Source organism: Myotis daubentonii, chromosome 2 (genome assembly GCF_963259705.1).
Source record: "Myotis daubentonii chromosome 2, mMyoDau2.1, whole genome shotgun sequence".
NCBI classification, from domain to species: domain Eukaryota; kingdom Metazoa; phylum Chordata; class Mammalia; order Chiroptera; family Vespertilionidae; genus Myotis; species Myotis daubentonii.
In genome coordinates this window covers 197,680,730-197,700,058 of record NC_081841.1, presented here as the reverse complement: position 1 = coordinate 197,700,058, position 19,329 = coordinate 197,680,730, and the positions used below count along the sequence as shown (strand labels likewise).

At 40.2% G+C, this 19,329-nt stretch overlaps 1 protein-coding gene across 1 annotated transcript in view; it reads left to right on the top strand.

Annotated features, from left to right (window-relative positions):
- The first annotated feature begins 1,772 nt into the window (after positions 1-1,772).
- Positions 1,773-19,329, top strand: part of IDO2 (indoleamine 2,3-dioxygenase 2) — a 48,570-nt gene continuing 31,013 nt past the window's right edge. The window contains exons 1-2 of the mRNA XM_059685341.1: positions 1,773-2,020; positions 16,344-16,439. Coding sequence (XP_059541324.1) covers positions 1,922-2,020; positions 16,344-16,439 — 195 coding nt within the window. The 5' untranslated portion in view covers positions 1,773-1,921. The remainder of the gene's footprint in view (positions 2,021-16,343; positions 16,440-19,329) is intronic.

Below are 19,329 nucleotides of genomic sequence, written 5' to 3'. Positions count from 1 at the left end.
GTCACTCACAGAGTTGGGCCAAGATATGCAAATTAACTGGCAGCCAAGATGGCAGCCAGCAGCCAGGCAGCTGATGCGAACAGGGAGGCTTGCTTGCTTCAGTGATGGAGAACTCCAACGTTCCCCGCCTGACTTGCTGGCCTCTCAGCTGCAACTCTAAGCAACTATGTTGCGAATATAGAAGCTAACCCCCCCCCCCCCCAGAAACCTGCTTTACTCAGCGGGGCTTCAACCAGCCAGACCACAATATTGTATCAAATACAGACGGTAAACAAAGGCCAGTAACCTGTTTTCAGCAGCCAAGACCTCAGAGCTAAAGCTGGCCCAGAATAAAAAAAGAAAAAAAGGAGCAGTTGGGAGCTTCAGTCCCAGCCTGAAAACAGCCCTCAGCCCCTCAGCCAGACTGGCCAGGCACCCCAGTGGGGACCCCCACCCTGATCCAGGACACCCTTCAGGGCAAACCAGCCGGCCCCCACCCGTGCACCAGGCCTCTACCCTATATAGTAAAAGGGTAATATGCCTCCCGGCACTGGGATCAGCATGACGGGGCAGCGCCCAAACCCCCTGATCGCCCTGCAGCTCTGTGTGTGACAGGGGGCGGGCCCCCCCCCCCCACAGGCCATGCTCTGTGTGTGATGGGGTAGAGTCATAACCTCCCCATCTGCCCTGCCCTGAGTGTGACAGTGGCGGCGCCCCAACCCCCTGATCGGCCCTGCTCTGTGGGTGATAGAGGGCAGCGCCCCAACCCCCTGATCCACCCTGCCCTGAGTGTGACAGGAGGTGGTGCCACAATCCCTTATCAGCCCTACTCTGTGAGTGACAGGGGGGAGCTCCTCAACCCCCTGATGGGCCCTGCTCTGTGCATGACAGGGGTGAGCTCCCCAACCCCCTGATCGACCCTGCTCTGTGCATGACTGGGGGGGGGAGCTCCCCAACCCCCTGATGGGCTCTGCTCTGTGCGTGACAGGGGGTGGCGCCGCAACCTCCCCATCGACCCTGCCTTGAGTGTGACAGGGGGCAGTGCCCCAAACCCCAAATCAGCCCTACCCTGAGCGTGACTGAGGGTGGCATCGCAACCTCCCAATCTGCCCTGCTCTGTGCATGACAGGGGAAGGTGCCCCAACTCCCCAATCGGCCCTGCTCTGAGCCCGACCAGGGGCTGCACCTAGGGATTGGGCCTGCCCTCTGCCACCCGGGGGCAGGCCTAAGCCAGCAGGTCGTTATCTTCCGAGGGGTCCCAGACTGCGAGAGGGCACAGGCCGGTCTGAGGGACCCCCCCTTCCCCCGAGTGCACAAATTTTTGTCTACCGGGCCTCTAGTATATATATATATTCCTTTAATGTGCTCAAAGATCTTTAAAAATTATGAACTATTACTTTTTAAAGTAAATCAGACAAATTATAATCTTGGAATATATTGTTCAAACTACATATGAAACACTTTTGGGGTTTTACTATTCATTGAGTCCTCCTTCCTACCCTAATTCACCACCAGTCACTGAAATACCTACATGTAACACCTTCTGGTTTACTTCTTTGAAATAAAGACTCGATTGTCAAGGTTAATTGTGGATCAGATTCCTATAAGGCTATTTGGGATCAGCAATAACCAACTTGTCTCTGGGTTTAAAACCAATATTAACATCTATGAATAAAAAGGAGCAATGTTTTCTGAGGTGCTTTTGTTTGCCTGTTGGTTTTAATAAGCAATCTTTAATTATTTACTCAGCCTTGTGTCAGAGAAAGTCCATGGCAGTCTGGATTTCAGCCTCAGGTCAAGGTTCTCCCCTGCTGCTGGGACACTAAGCAACTAACTGAAATGAAAATGCTCTTTTGAAGCTCCCTTAACCCAGATCTTTGATATATTTGAAGCAGTTGTCTCTTTAGTAGCAGCTTCGGGTGCAGATACTTCAAACACAATTATGGAACTTCAAAGACAGAATTTAAAGACAACATCGCCATTATCTTTAGGACGATTTCACATTTCTGAAGATTATGGTTTTCTTCTTCCAAATCCTCTGGTAAGCATAGAGCCTTTGATAAGGTCAGAATGGATTGACTGACATGCTGGTTTGTTGGTTTGTTTGATTGACTTATGTAGTCATTAAGAGAGATACAACACAAATACCAAGTTGTTGACTTGGGGGGAAAATGCTACAAATAATGCAAAGCATAATTCCCAACAAAAGCGTTAGCTCCAGCATAGGAGAGTCCAAATGGAATGTTTTAATGTCATTTTTTTTTTTTAGTAATAGAACGTTGATTCAATAAACTTATGAGAAAATCTAGTAGTTATCAAAAAAGACAGAACTTAGGTAGACATCAATTATATGGGCAAACCAATTTATCTTGACTTTCTAGTGGGACAGAAAAGAGAACACAAAGGACTTTGAGTGCTTTCAGAGCTGATAGAAGGGATTAGATATTTACAGAGAAGAGGAAGAAACTGTTGAGAAAGAACAGTACTTGTTTGTTAATTCTGCTTACGGTTCAACCGGTAATGTAATTCTATTTTGTTGGTTAACCCTTATCAACACTGCTTCCTCTTTGAATGTGGTCTAAGGCCTGCAGTGCTAAAACTAAGAAGTCACAGAATCCACAACCAGTAACTTTTACGTTTTGGGGCTAGCTGAAGTCTAAAAGAAGTTGGTTTGCTCAAAGTCATATTAGTGACAAAAGCAGAACCAGTACTCAGGACTCTTGATATATTTTTTTCTACTACATCGTAAATAAGGGGCAAGACCACTCAGTTAAACTCTGGATCCAATATTACTATCATTGCAATAACTTATTAGATCCACGTTTTTTCTCCCATGTTTTTTTTTCTTCTAAATTGCCATTTAACTGTGTTTAAGAATGGGCTATAATTTAATGAGCTTTTATTTAACACCTACTATGACACCTATTTACTTCTGAGTGTTATTAGAGGAATACAGATGAAGATAACATCCATTCACTGGTCCTAAAAGCTCTGTTGTAGAACTGTTAGTTGTGAGACCAAGTGACAAATCTGTGAGTAGCTTGAGCATTAAAAGTAATAACTTCAGAGTGTTGTGCAGGGTAGGACTGTAGCACTGAGTACTGGATTATGCTGTTTGACACTGCCACTTGGATCACCAAAAGTCTCAATTTATTAGAAACTGAGGGGATTCCAAAGATGTGGGATTTTACAAGTTAAACCAGGAAAGTCCTGGGCAAACCAGAATGCATCAGTCACCCTAACTTGCACTTACAAACTCTTGGCCCCATCAGTGAATCATAAGTATTGCTGGGCCCTCAATTTCCATTTCTATTGGATGGAGATCTAGTACCGCCCCCATTCACTGGATTGCTATGGAGCCTGAAAGCACTTTGATAAATGCAGTTTAAAGACTAGGAAGCCCTTTATCCTGATCCTCAGTCCACTGCTCCTTAAGAACTCCATTCTGTGTGTGTAACTTGACTCAGGAATATTCCCATTATCCCTAGTTCACAAGGAGGAAAGGGCCCAGAGCCTAACAAGCTCTTTTTGGGATTAAATATGTAAACTGAGCTGAGGAAAAATATTATAAACATTGAGGAGGGCCACAATTAATGAGTTCCTCTCTTTGTTGTTTCTATGTTGTAAATTTAGAAAATGAGAAACAATAACAACATCAAGTGTTGTCCTGAGCCAGACCATATTTGTCCTGTGATTTGGTTGATGGATATCCCTTAGTAGAAATTTCCATTATTGAGTTCATATAAAAATTCCCTGGCAAACTGGGTCTACTTTATTACAGTCATAAGCCAGATATCTAAAAGTGTAGTTGTTTGTTTCAGTTTTAGTTTTCTCTCATTCATGTGAGAAGTTTAAATATCTCCCTTTCTGGGAAGACGTGTGGGAAGTAAGAATCTACCTTGGGTTGCTCAATGGATCAGGAAACAGTCATCAGCCTCTCCAGGCAGCAGTACTGTTACAACTGATCAGAAGGGAAGATTTCAGTCACCAACTTAGCCAAGAGGATGAGTAAGATTTGCTTTCCTTTCATTTAAAGCAAGTGATGTTCCTCTAGCTCAACTGGTTCAAAGATGCTCTTTAATTAAACTTAGTGTAAATATCTACTTCAAAGTCTCTCTGAAAAAAAGTACAGTCATGCTATTGAATAAGCAAACATACTGGCTTTGGGGAGAAGGGGCTAACTTGGTTTCAAATGCTCTATTTCCATAAACGCTCCAACATTTCCGGGGTCCAACATTTCAGTTTGGAAAATGTATACGTCTCAGACTCATGGCCAGAAATATGACACAAAAATCTTTTGCCAGATTGTTGTGTGTGTGTGTGTGTGTGTGTGTGTGTTTGGTTTGATGGGGGGGGGGAGTAATTTTTCTTTAGATATAAAGGATCTGAGGAAATTAGCTTGGCAGTAAAGGAGGGACCAAGTCAATTATAGCAGAAAATAAGATTGGAGTAGAACTGAGAGACCTTGAAAATTAGCCTCAAGAATTTGGATTTCATGCATCTGGTAAATGACATAATGCAACTGGCATTTGAATATTTTTCCAGAAGAATGTTAAGTGCGAGGCAGATTAGAGCAGCAGTTCCTGGATTGCACACCACAATGGCTCAGGGAGCTTTAAAAAATACTGATGCAAGCCCTGGAAGGATAGCTCAGTTGTTAGGGTGTTGTCCCAATAAAGCCAAAGGTTACTGTTTGATCCTCAGCCAGGGCACATACAAGAATCAACCAGTGAATGCACAAATAAGTGGAACAACAAAAATTGACGTTTCTCTCTTCTCTCTCTCTCTCTCTCTCTCTCTCTCTCTCTCTCTCTCTTTCTTTCTCTCCCTTTCTTTTTTCTCTCTCTTCCTTTCCCCCATCTGAAAATCAATAATAAAATGTTTTAAAGAAAATACTGATGTCAAAGCCCCAACCAGAACAGTTAATTCAGAATTTCTAGCCTAAGTAGCTCAGTATTTGAAAAGCACAGAATAAATAGAGGACAATGCAGGTGCAAATAAAAAAGGAGGGCTACACTTAAAAGGCCGGGTGCGGAAATAAAGGTTCTATGCCTATGAGAAGCACTGAGAAGGGTCTTGGAAGTAGTTTAAATGCAAAACAAAGGAAAGGAGGACTTTGAAATGTGCCATGGAGCAGAAGAAAAGGACTGGTACAAACAGTTCTGGGGATGCAGGAAACTTTATTCTTTATAGTGATCATGCAATCATTTAGGAAAAATAAATACATACATACTCTCCTGCAAAATTCAAAACACCTGATAAAAACAATGGACTGCCACTGCTTAAAAGGAAAAGCAGCAAAATAATTGCCACGGGAGGCTATAGTTTCCAGACAGAAGGTATATGTAGGAAGAATCCAGATACTTCCCTGAAAAATTGTCACCTCTGCGAGGATCTGGGGCTTGCCTGATCATGGTGACGAGGAATTTGAGGCAGTGATGGTAATATAGTGGAGATAGAGACAGAAAGATCAAACTTCACAGCAGTGAATGTTGATCCATAAAAATCTATTTGCAGTGAAGGAGATTGGATGCCAAAATTTAAGAACCAAGAAAGGTGAACAGAGCGAAAGGGGAACAGATGGGCAGGATAAGGAGAAGCACGAGGAGGGACAGACAAGATAGTTCTCTGGAAACCAGAATTTTAAACAATGAAGCAACTTAGAGTTTCTCAAACAGAATATCTAAGCTGAAGAGAAACTTGAAACAACATGGGGAGCGGTGAGCTGGCAGACCCTAAGCTTAAAGGATGAAAACATTAGGCGTAGGGAAACAGAAATCTACTACTTTCAGTCCAAATGAGGCTCAGGAAGTGTATTCTTTTCTTTGGGCCATTATAAGAGGAGACCACAATTTTGGTGGCCTGAAACTATGGAAATTTATTCTCTCAGAGTTCTGGAGGTCAAAGGTCTGAAATCAGGGTGACTCCAGACCCATTCCCCCTCCAAAGGCTCTCAGGGAGAGTCCTTCCCACCTCTTCCATCTTCCCATGGCTCTTGTGGTAGAATGACACCACTCTCTGCCTCCATCTTCAGATGGCTTTGGCTGTGTCTGTCTTCTCCCCTCTTTCTGTCTTTTCTTTTAAGGACACTTGTCATAGGATCCACCCTAATCCAGGATGATCTCATCTCTCAATCATTAAATTACATCAGCAAAGACCCTTTTTCCAAATAAAGTTACATTCACAGTTTCTCAGTGGATGTATCTTTGGTTGGGGTCATCATTCAACCCATCACAGGGAGTGAGGTAAAAAGATAGAGATAGAGAGAGGGAGGGAGCTGGACAACGGAGAAGTAAAACATTGTTTTGCCCTGAGATTTCCCAAACTAGACAGGCATGGGAGGGTGAAAGACCATGAAAAGTGAGGGTGCAAAATATAAAACAGTCAAGGAGACACATGGCACAGTTCAATATCATTGACTGGTTTTTGTCAGCACAATGTTAACCCATATTCTCCAGCATGACTTGGATATGCTGAAGAAAATTCATATCTTATGCTGTAAAATTATAGCTTTAAGGTGAGAGGAAACTCATAATATGAGACACAATATGGGCAAAGGTAGGCAAGTAAGTTAGCCAAATTGAGCTCAAATGCAGCCTTGTTTTTATATGTGACCACAGTAAGTATGTGACTACAGTTAAATGGGAAAGGAGTCTTCTCTCCTGCATAAATTCAAACAGATAAACTAGAATCACTTTCTGAAAGTGTGGCCTGTGGAGTGGGAGGGGAGAAGAGGAACAAAGACATTCTTGAAAGTGCATAAATACTGCGAAATTCAGTGTTCTTATTTTCTGACTAGATATAAAAACAAATTCTTATGTTGCAGTGATAACTTGCAATTGAAAGACACTTTTGTATGATTTTAGTGTTTATTTTTCAATTGAAGTATTTGATCCTTGGGAAATTATTCTCTAGGATTTATGAGCATTTTTTCTATAAGACAATTTTATACATTACTCTAGTTGAGAAGTAGTAGTCAATATGACAAATTCTTATTAATGGCACAGGTAGAGTCTATAATAGTTACACTGGTTTCAGTTTCAATTCCAGTTAAATCTCTTTATCAGTTTCTAACTATCAAGTCATATTTACTCTCTTTGAACCTTTTTTTCCTTATGTGAGAATAATACTGTATGGACATGTTATGAGCAAGGAAGTAAGAAATCAATAAAAGTGAGATAGTGCTGAAGCCCCTTATAACTTTTACACTCTGGTTTGGATCTAAAACAAAGTATCAGGTAGGCTCCAGCCCTGGGTCTTATTGACCACAAGATAAATTAGAACCCTACAGCCTAGATTTCTTAAACCATGACCGATTTGAAGTAGACTATTTTATCTCATTTCATATATATATATATATATATATATATATATATATATATATATATATGCCAATATGTATCACACTATGTGTCTTAATTTGATTATGTAACATAATTATTATAAATATTACCAACTCCTTTTAATAACATATTATGGACATATTATTGATAAAATATATCAAATATATATAAATCCAGGTTTGTGAGTCCCATAAATTAACAATCCACTGTTTTGAAATCTTACTTCACATTTCTCTTTATTGATAGTTTATTTTATTATTAATCTCTAGAAATTGGAAGACTTCTGATATATGATAGCTCATCATTAGCCACAATATTTTTATGAAAAAATGTTCTAACTATGGCAATTTTATTACTAAATTCATAGAAGTATATTAAATGAAAATTGGAAATGTTGAAAAATATGAAACTAATTTTTTCATAGCTCTATCACAAAATCAAAATACCTTTGGTGTTTTGGGATAATTTGTCTAAGAGTGTTTATGTCTGTGTGTGTGTTTGAAAAATTATAAAGTTGTAACCTATATTATGTACTTTTAACCCAATACTACAAACCTTTGCCTGTAATAAATCAGTCTTAATATAATTTTAATGGTTGTATCAAATCCCATTTGTATGAGATATTACTGAAATGTAAATGAATTAGATATTTAGTAAATTTCAATTCATTTTCTTCATATATAAAACGTGTGTCTACTCTACCCTTGATGTTTTAATTCAAATAATTTGCCCCAAATTTTACTATCTTGTCCTAAAAATAATTTGTAATCACTATCTAATTCTGAAAACCATTGTTTAAAACCCTTCCCCACCTTTCTCTCTAACCTCCAACCGTTTGTTCTGTCTCTTTAGAGTCAAGTTACTGTCCCCTGATTTATATTATCTACATTTATTCTGGCATTTTATTTATAGCTTCAATGTAGTTATATTTTTTCACTGTTCTCTATGCTTAATGAACTTAGGCAGAGGCTTAGTGTACAGATATGAATAAAACCAGTATGAGCTCTGTATTCCTAGACTGAAGAAAATGTTGACAGAGTATGAGAACAGAACAAAAACACTGTGCATCCTAGATGAACTAATTTGATGCCAATTAAAAGCTTTCATATTTTTCCCAGTATTTATTATGAGAAAAGATTGAGCTCTTTTTCTAGGTGGAGAGAGGGGTCTGAGAAGATGAACTACTCTCTGTGGTAGATAATATATAATGATTATTGAGACTGGAGAAATTTTAGGTGGTGAGCTTTTAATTACATTTTTCATTTTCTCCATGCTTCATTGGTCTATTTAGGTTTCCTATTTTCAGACAAAAAAAGTGATATTTTGCAATTAAAATAAGGATTCAATTCAGATTTTCAAATGTATTAGCAAAACTTATTTATACCATCTCTTATACTTTATTAAAAATTGAGATTTTTGTGCTGGTGAGGTTAAGTGGTTGAGCGTCAACCTATGAACCAGGAAGTCATGGTTCAATTCCCAGTCAGGGCATATGCCTGAGTTGCAGGTTCAGTCCCCAATATGGGGCATGCAGGAAACAACTAATCAATGATTCTCATCATTAATGTTTCTATCTCTCTACCCCTCTTCCTTCCTCTATGAAATCAATAAAAATGTATTTTGAAAAATTGAGTTTCTTAGTTCCTGTTAAAGCCCCTTTGTAATATATAATAACATAATAATTACTATTTAGTTAGTGCTGATCTTGACCTATATCTTGTATTATTAACCTTAACTATACTTTTTTCATCTGCACTTCACAAAATATTCATTTGATTATAATGAATGCAGCCCTTTCTCTGAAATATACCTCTTAATGCACACCTTTCTCTATTTCCATCCTAGTTCAGTCCAGCATCATTTCTCCTCTGGATTATTGCCTCCTACCTTGTTTTCTTACTTCTATGCTTGCCCAGCTGTAAAACTTTCTCTGCAGAGCAAAGGAACTCTTCAAAAACAAAAATTAAACCACGGGACTTTGCTCTTTAAAACTTTCCAAAACTGCTCTTTAGAACAAAAACAGATATTTTAGTATAGCCTACAAAGCCCGTCATTCTACTGACCTATCCCATCAAAGTTATTTGATATCTCTTTCTTCTCATATTACTTTGCTGCAATGTAACATTGGCTTCTTTCTATTGAGCATTGTCTTTTATTCCATTGGAAACCATCTGCTTCGAATTTTAATCTATCTGAGAATTTAAGTTCTAATTTTTACGATATTAAGATTGTCACCCTACCCTAGCTGGTTTGATTCAGTGGATAGAGCATCAGCCTGCAGACTGAAGGGTCCCTGGTTTGATTCCAGTCAAGGGCACATGCTGGGGTTGTGAGCTTGATCTCCAGTAGGGGGCATGCAGAAGGCAGCCAATCAACAATTCCCTCTTATTATTGATGTTTCCATCTCTCTCTCCCCTCTCCCTTCTTCTCTGAAATCAATAAAAATATGTTTAAAAAAAGATTATCACCCAACTTCTCTTTGTTGATATTTGGCTGGTTTATTTTTACTAAAATTTTTAACCATTTTGGTTTTTTTAAAAAGTTTAATTTATTGAGATAACATCCTATCTAATAAAAGAGAAAGATGGTAATTAGCGTACGACCGCTACCCTTCCCATTGGCTAATCAGGGCAATATGTAAATTAACTGCCAGCCAAGATGGCGGCCGGCAGCCAGGCAGCTGGAAGCGAACATGAGGCTTGCTTGCTTCAGTGACGGAGGACTCCAACGTTCCCCGCCTGCCTGCCGCTGCCAGCCTCTGAGCTGCAACTCTAAGCAACTATGTTACAAATATAGAAGCTAAACAAAACCCCAGAAACCTGCTTTAGTCCCTGGGCTTCAGCCAGCAGGATTGCAACATTGTTTCAAATACAGAAGGTAAACAAAGGCCAGAAATCTGCTTTCAGCAGTGGAGGCCTAAGAGCTGGAGCCTCAGAGCTAAAGCTGGCCCAGAATAAAAAAAAAAAAAGAAAAAGTAAAAAAGGAGCAGTTGGGAGCTTCAGTCACTTGCCAGCCTGAAAACAGCCCTCAGCCCCTCACCCAGACTGGCCAGACACCCCAGTGGGGACCCCCACCCTGAAGGGAGTGTGACCAGCTGCAAACAGCCATCAGCCCCTCACCCAGGCTGGCCAGGCACCCCAGTGGGGACCCCCACCCTGATCCAGGACACCCTTCAGGGCAAACCAGCTGGCCCCCACAGTGCACCAGGCCTCTATATAGTAAAAGGGTTATATGCCTCCCAGCACCGGGATCATCATGACAGGGGGCAGCGCCCAAACCCCCTGATCGCCCTTTGGCTCTGTGTGTGACAGGGGGTGGGGCCACAACCTCCCTATCCACCCTGCTCTGTTCGTGACAGGGGAAGGCGCCCCAACCCCCTGATCAGCCCTGCTCTGTGCGTGATAGGGGAGAGCTCCCCAACCCCCTGATGGGCCCTGATCTGTGTGTGACAGGGGGGAGCTCCCCAACCCCCTGATCAACCCTGCTCTGTGCATGACAGGGTACGGAGCCCCAACCCCCCTGATGGGCCCTGCTCTGTGAGTGACAGGGGGCAGCGCCCCAACCCCGATTGGCCCTGCTCTGTGCGTGACAGTGGGTGGCATCGCAACCTCCCAATCGACCCTGCTCTGTGCATGACAGGGGTGGCACCCTAACTCCCCAATCAGCCCTGCTCTGAGCCTGACCAGGGGCTGCACCTAGGGATTGGGCCTGCCCTCTGCCACCTGGGAGCAGGCCTAAGCCAGCAGGTCGTTATCTCCCGAGGGATCCCAGACTGCAAGAGGGCACAGGCCGGGCTGAGGGACCCCCCCCTTCCCCCCAAGTGCACAAATTTTTGTGCACCGGGCCTCTAGTTAATTAATAAAATTATATAGGGTTTCAGGTACACAATTCTATAATACATCTGTATGTTATTTTCTTAACCAAAAGTTTTAGTTAATTTATTTAACCAGTGTTAATTTAACAAAGACTTTATTATTTTCATAGGTGTTTTATTTTAAAAGGCTATTCTCTTGTAGGTTATAAATGTATTGAGAAAAGTTATCCAAAAAGAAAGCAAAGGATGGTTGTGCATTCATTCAACACTATCCCAGAGTACCAGCAGTCTCCCTTCAGGATTATTTAATCATTTTAGGGCTGTCCCTTTGTTTGACATGCTATATACTATTGGTTATGCCCCAATCTCTGAAGTTACAAATTAACTTGTAGATTTTTATGCGAAAGAACTGAAAATTATTTCTGTTGGATAGAAAATATAACCCTAAAACGTATGATTGCACTGCCCTCTAGGATATTTACCAATGATATATTTAACCTAGCAATTTGATTTCAACATTATTTTTTAAAATCTAAACATACAGTTTATCACCCTTTTTGAAACAACTTGTACCATCCTGCTGATTCCGTCATTAATGAACTATCTATAGTTTGGACACAAATTCTATATTGGCATGAGTCATTTTTAATTTTTTTGAAAATAATTCTTTGACAGGTGTAAAGTCTAGTAAAAGAGTACCATAAAATAAAAAAATTGGTTTTAAAGGAAAGCCAAATATTGTATTATTTTTGTCCATCACACTCTGGGTCTTCTGATTATTAGAATCAGGGAAGAAAAACATGTAAAATGTCTTTTAATTTCCTATCCCCTGCACCGACCTCCATTCTCTCTGTCCCCATCTCCCCTATTCTCTGTGTTTTCTCTGAGAGGTAATTGAATGTACTCTGAACTTTGAGTCAGAGAGGTTTGACCTGGCCACTGACCAGATGTGTAATCTTAGGAAAGTCATCCAACAGCTTTTGGCCTTAACTTCCTCTATTTCAAAAAGGATATAATGAGATAATATGACCTAACTCCTAACATGTACAACACAAATGTAGATCGATTGAAGATGTGAACATCAACAATAAAACTAGAAGTACCCTAATGAAATAATTAAAATAACTTCCTAAGCACAATATAAAATGTAGAAGAATCAGGAAAACTCTTGGTTCATTTGACTACCCTGTTATGAATGACTTTTTAAAAAATATATTTTTAATTGATTTCAGAGAGGAAGGGAGAGGGAGAGAGAGATAGAAGCATCAATGATGAGAGTCATTGATCTGCTGCCTTCTGCACACTCCACACTGAGGATCAAGCCCATAACCCAGGCATGTGCCTTTAACGGGGAATCTAACCCTGACCTCTTGGTTCATAGGTCAACGATGAAAAAGAGGAGGAAGGGAAAGATTCTTTTAGCAATCTAAAGAGAAAGATCAAGTAAATATTAAAGAGTAGAGTGGCATCTCGATTGAGGTAGTGCTTAAGAATTTCCATGCAAGTCAGGAAGCAGAAACTCAGATGCCTAATGTAATTATCAGGACAGGATTCCTTATCTAGGTATCAGAGGTGATGACTTAGTTACAACTTCTTTTCTTAAAACACACTTTAAAAGACAGGAATATTGCAACCCTGCATATTTTATTTTCTTTTATCAAGATTATATTTCATTGTCTCTGTAACTGCATTCAATTTTTGTTCATAAAACATATGAATCATATAAATGAAACAAAATACAAATTGTCAGTTCAGAGTCAGTTTTCCATGGATCTGTCTTGATTCTTGCCAGCATTCTTAGCTCTACTCTAGTCACTCCTTCTCTTTTAAAAAGTTTAAATTTTTTATTGTTTAAAGTATTACATCAGTCTCCTTTTTCCCCCATTGACCTCTTCCTGGCCGCTCCCAACCCCCAGCACATGCCCTCACCCTCCTACTGTCTGTGTCCATTGGTTATGCTCATATGCATGCATACAAGTCCTTTGGTTGATCTCTCCCCCTACTCTCCCCTGCCTTCCTTCTTAGGTTGGACAGTCTGTCTCTGGATCTATTTTTGTTCATTAGTTTATTTTGTTCATTATAGTCCACAAATGAGTGAGACCATATGATGTTTATCTTTCTCTGACTGGTTTATTTTGCTTAGCATAATGCACTCCAGGTACATCCACACTGTTACAAATGGTGAGAGTTCCTTCTTTTTTACAGTAGTGTAATATTCCATTGTGTAGATGTACCACAGTTCTTTCATCCACTCATCTGCTTATGGGCACTTAGGCTGTTTCCAAATCTTAGCTATTGTAAATTGTGCCACTATGTACATAGAGGTGCATATATTCTTTCTGATTGGTGTTTCTGATTTCTTGACATATATCCCTAGAAGTTGGATCACTGGGTCAAATTGGAGTTCTATTTTTAATTTTCTGAGGAAACGCCATACTGTTCACAGTGGCTGCCTCAGTCTGCATTCCCACCAGCAGTGCCCAAGAGTTCCTTTTTCTCCACATCCTCACCAGCACTTGTCATTTGTTGATTTGTTGATGACAGCCATTCTGACAGGTGTGAGATGGTGCCTCATTGTTGTTTTGATTTGCATCTCTCAGATGATTAGTGAGGCTGCTGGGAGGGGGTGGCTCTTCAGAAATAAATGGTCGCTTAGTTCTGGGACGGTCAGGAATGTCTCAGTGCTGGACTCCTGGTCACCTCTCCCCGACCCGCTCTCCTCCACAGCCTCCCCGCAGACTCCACAAATCGGCACCTCCACCTGCACTGCAGCCATGAGTGAGTGTTTTATTTGAAAGGTCATACGAACTGGGTTTAGTGAATAAAAGGGAAGACAAAACAGAGGCAAAACAACTGCGTGACTTCTAGTTTCTCCTCCTCCCCCACCCGCCGCCCATCATCACGTGGCTCAGGAAGCTCTTCAGGATGCCTTTCTGGGCTCAGCCTGTCATGGCTGTGGACTTAGATTTAGAATCCCCTGCTGCCAGCAGCCCTGTGGATTTCCTTTCCACAGTCTGATGTTATGCCTTGGTGCCATGCAGCTTCCTTCTGACCTACTTGGCTCAGTGGTCTCACGACTCTCTCCAGCCCAGATCCCAGACCTGGCTGCAAATTGTCTCACCAGCTGTGTATACTTTGCCAATTCAGGGTGGATGCTCTTCGATTTAGATGCTCCTTCTATCTGCTCCAGGATAAGGCTCAGGACATGTCTGCCTAATTGGCCACCATTTTCCCATCCCTTTCCATTGATTTTTTTCTAGTCACTCCCTCTTACAGTCACAGACTATAAATGGCTTAAGTTTCTCATTTCTAAGTGGTGACAGCTCTCAACACACAAATGTCCCCTTTCCTAGTGCCTATGGTTCTCCTAGAGAAGTAATTTACATTTATGGTCTCTATTTTCTTACTTCCTCAGCACACTAAAATTTAAACCCTGCTTCCATGACCATGACCTGGGTTTGCCATATATATTGAATGACTAATAGGTATTAGTGACTTTCTGTTTTGGGTTTTTGTTTTTTTCTTTTTCCCCAAAGGGAACAATCTTACTATAAGTTTCTAATGATGCATTTGACCTTCTGAATTCCCTACTTCTGTGAAAGCTTCTCATGTCATGACTTCCCTAAGGGTAATTCTCCGCTGACTCACTGAATAGCTATAAATGCCTTTTTTATTTGTATTGCTGTATTAAGTTCCTCTGTCTTATAAATACCCCTTTTGTGTTCTAGGCCTCCTTCCCCTTTCACTTTGCAACTTCTCCCCAAATGACCTTATACATTTATGTGGTTTTAACCACATGTGGAATTATTTCTAAAGTTATGCTTCCTAGTTGTATATTTCTAATATTAATTATCTCCTGAACTTCAAATTGTATGTATGTCCAAATGCCCAGTATACAAACATATTTTAACATTCTACATATATTTTAGACTGTATCTATCTAAAAAATAAATTCACCATCTTTACACCCTCTCTTTGACTTCCTCCTGCATTTCTGTTTCATTGTGTGTTCCCACCAATTCATTCAGTCACCTAATTCACAAACATGAAATCATCCTCACCTCCTTTTCTTCTTATCCCAGAAATACAATATTTAGTTGTGCATATTGTGCTCTCAAAAAGGAGACCCAGACTCTGGGATAGATCAGAGATGGCAAACATTTTTTCTAAGAACCCAAATAGTAAATACTTTAATCTTTGATAACAAATAGTTTCTGTTGCAACTACCAATGCTGCTGCTGTAATAGAAAGTAGCTATAGACAGTTTGTAAACAAATGAGTATGGTTGTGTGCCAATAAAAGTTTGATTACAGCAATAAGTATAGTTTACCACTTCCAGGAATTGAGTCAGGGTTGCTGAAATCCAGTCTATGTTCTACTTAGCTAAATCATGGGCCCAGAGTGGGTATATAAAGGGTGCCATGGGGCTAGGAATCATCTTGCTTTTAGCATCCACACCTCAAAATTTAATCATCACATCATTTCATTTTTGCTTTCAAAATATCTTTTGAATACATGTCTTCTCCTTTCCAAATTCATTTCCATCACCTAAGTTAGTCCTTGGACGGTAGTTCAAAGACTTTCTAACCTTAATGCATATCTTAAAATCCTACAGACAAAACAAACTTTCTAAAATTCAAAATAAAAAAAATCAGATCAACTTACATTAAAAGAAAATTCTTATGTAATCTATAAAAAGCACATTTGATCTGATTTTGTAGTCTCATCTTCCATATCATTTCTCTTGATCTTTACATGCTAGTAGCATTGGATTATTTATAGTCCCCAAAACACTGTTATTTCTGTTTATCCACAATCCCTTCTTTACTGCCTTCCCATCTTCAAATTTCCACCTAGAAAAGTCACTTTCAAATTCTACAACTGGCCCCAACTGGCCTCTTCCTGCATATATTTCCCTTTAATTGCCCACAACAGCTGATAGAATTAAGCACATTTTCCTCTTTGCAAGTTCTTAAGCTTATACACACATTGGTAATTAAGTATATTATTTTTAGATATATCTGATTACATTTTTTTCTGTTAGTAGATCATATGTTCCTTAAGCACAAGGATTATATATTAGTCATCTGTGTGTCTGTAGTGCTTAGCACAGGGCCCCGGTTATAGTGAAATCTGACAACAGCTATTCCCAGAAGCTGCTTCTCAGAGAGGTCTAAAATACTGAGATGATTCTATTTTGAATGCAGAAAGAACTTCCAGATCATTACAGGCCTTGGATGGAAATTGCCAACAAACTTCCTGAATTGATTGAGAGTCACCAGCTTCGAGCTCAAGTGAGCGAGGTATATATAAGTAGTTATTTTACTTTTCAACTCTTTCTCGCCACCCTATTAAAATCCTCATGCTGCCGAAACCGGTTTGGCTCAGTGGATGGAGCGTCGGCCTGTGGACTGAAGGGTCCCAGGTTTGATTCTGGTCAAGGGCATGTACCTGGGTTGCGGGCACATCCCCAATAGGGGGTGTGCAGGAGGCAGCTGATCAATGTTTCTCTCTCATCGATGTTTCTAACTCTCTATCCCTCTCCCTTCCTCTCTGTAAAAAATCATTAAAATATATATTTTAAAAAAAATTCTCATGCCACTTTTTCTTCTCAGCATTGTGGAACTAGGTGAGTTCACTTAAGGACACCAATCATTGCCATTGAGTTTATTGACCCAATGTTCTCACCCTTGCTGAAGAGCTGAATAACTTGTTCCTGTTTTGACACATGTGTTTCCCTAAAATTTCCAGAAACTGCATAAAACAATTCCTGGAACACATTAAGTACTCAATTAGGTGGTTTTTTTTGTTTGTTTTTTTGTTTTTAAATAAGTCCAGCTTGTGTAGCTCAGCAGTTGAGCATCGATCTATGAACCAGAGGTTATAATTCCATTCCCAGTCAGGGCACATGCTTGGGGTTCTAGGCTGTATTCCCAGTAGGGGGCATGCAGGAGGCAGCCTCTCAATAATTCTCTCTCATCACTGATGTTTCCAGCTCTCCTTCTCCCACTCCCTTTCTCTCTGAAATCAATAAAAAAAATATTTTTTTTAAAATGAAGACAATCTGGTTGGCATCTGTAGGCAAGTTGCTGGGTAAGATTTAGCTGGGAAAGGACCAGCATAGAAATGCTCACCCTATGTCATGTGGTCAATGCTCCCTGCCTCTGAGTGAGTTCGCCTTGAATGTACCAGAGGGGTCTCACAGAATAGTTGAGTCAAGAGAATTTCTGAGTTATAAGGTCAGTGTTGTCAGATTCTGGAGGGATGATTGATAAATCTGTAAATACATATGGGATAAAATGATAAATATTTGCCAAAAGTATATAAGGAATAAACAGTGAAAGAATGACAAGAAGGTGTAATAGGAAGAACATAGATTTTGATTCCGGAACACCTCAGTTTGAATCCTGATTTTTACCAGTTAGTTGTACATAACTTTGAACAAGTGACTTAATTCCTGTGCTTCTGCTTCCTTATTTATAAAATGGGAAAACATGCTGGTCTGATTGAATTGTTGTGAAGACTAAATTATTTTTGGAATAGCTTTTCGGATTTCCTGTCACACCATAGTGTTCAATATATATTTGTATTTCCCACTAGTCCCTTTGCATCTGTCTTAGTCTTACAATTCCAAGTGCCATGTCATTTCAAAGAAACAAGAAATGTTTTCTACTCTCCAAAATTCTCCTTCACTGACTATTACATACTTAGTGTCCATAATTAAATATCCATTTAAAAAGACTCATTGAATGTCTGCTAGTCACAAGATTAGAGACATTGTAAAAGAAACGCGAGACACTGTCTCTGGTGCCTATAAAAATGGCAAACCAAACCAAAGAATTTATTTCCCTGCCACATAAAACGCCCATTAACATGACCAAAAGAATACAAAAAGAGGAAAAAGGTAAGAAAATATCTGTAGTGCAGGAAAACAAGGTAAAATTAAGATAAAATTTTTAGAATGTACATACCATATTAAACAAATCATAGTGATCTACAAATGAGTGTATAGTACCAATGCCGAGCACTCAACCAAAGCAAGAAGAAGGCCCCCTCCCACCCTCACCTCTGGGCGCCTCTCTCTCCCATCTCAGTACCAGGGCACAAAATCAAGAGGGAGTCCAGGACAGTCTGCAGGAAGACAAATTCAAGTTCAGCTTGTGAACTGCACAGTCCTTTGTACCAGGCTTTCCTCAGGCTTTTAATTGATTAAACTGCCATAAGTAAAACGAAGGACTTACTCAATTGGTGCTCCTTATGTATTAACTGTCAATGAGAAAAGGCCAGGAGTGTCCTGCTAACTTTTGTCCATTGAAAACGTGGGAATTGGGAAAACAGCTTCAGCACAAAAGTGAGATTAATCCCTTGACACTTCCACTGGGCTGAATAGTGTCTCTTTAAAAATCACCTTTCCTCAAAATCTGTGAACGTGAGATTAATTGGACATAAGGTCTTTACAGATGTAGACAAGATCATATTGCATTAGGGTGCACGCTAAATCCACTAAGACTGGTATCGTTAGAAGAAGAAGGGAATTTGGACACAGACACACAGGGAAGAACACCACATGAAGACAGAGGCGTAGATTGGAGTTGGCATCTACAAAATACACCGAGTTGCTGGCAATCACCAGAGACTAGGAGACAAACAATGGAACAGGTCCCCCACCCCCACCCCTCCGAGCCCCCAGAGGAACCAACCTTACAAACATCTAAATTTCAGATTCCTAATTGTGGGAGAATCAATTTTTGCTATTTTAGCTTCCCAATTTGTGTGCATTTGTTAAGGCAGCCGTTGGAGACACTCTTGGCAGTCTCTATACTTCTAATTACTCACAAAATGTCTAACTAGATAAGACCACTTTTAAGAGACTAAGTAATTTGGAAATCAGTCATGAGAAGCAAATGTAATGGCTTCCAGGACCACACATGAAGCTACATACTCAAATATTTGTCCTCTTGTGTCCTTTACTTGGCACAGGCAACATAATAAGTGAATTTCCTGTTTGGATCTCACAGTACTTTAAGGCCAACTACTTATTCTTAGAAATCTGTGTCTTGGTTACAAATAATAATCTGTACTAATAAAAGCCTAGGTGGTCCTCACGTGTGACGTCGTCACAAGATGGCCTCCACAAGATGGCCTCACGCACAGCAGAGGCGAGGTCGGGTGGCTGCTCTGGCCAGTGAGGCC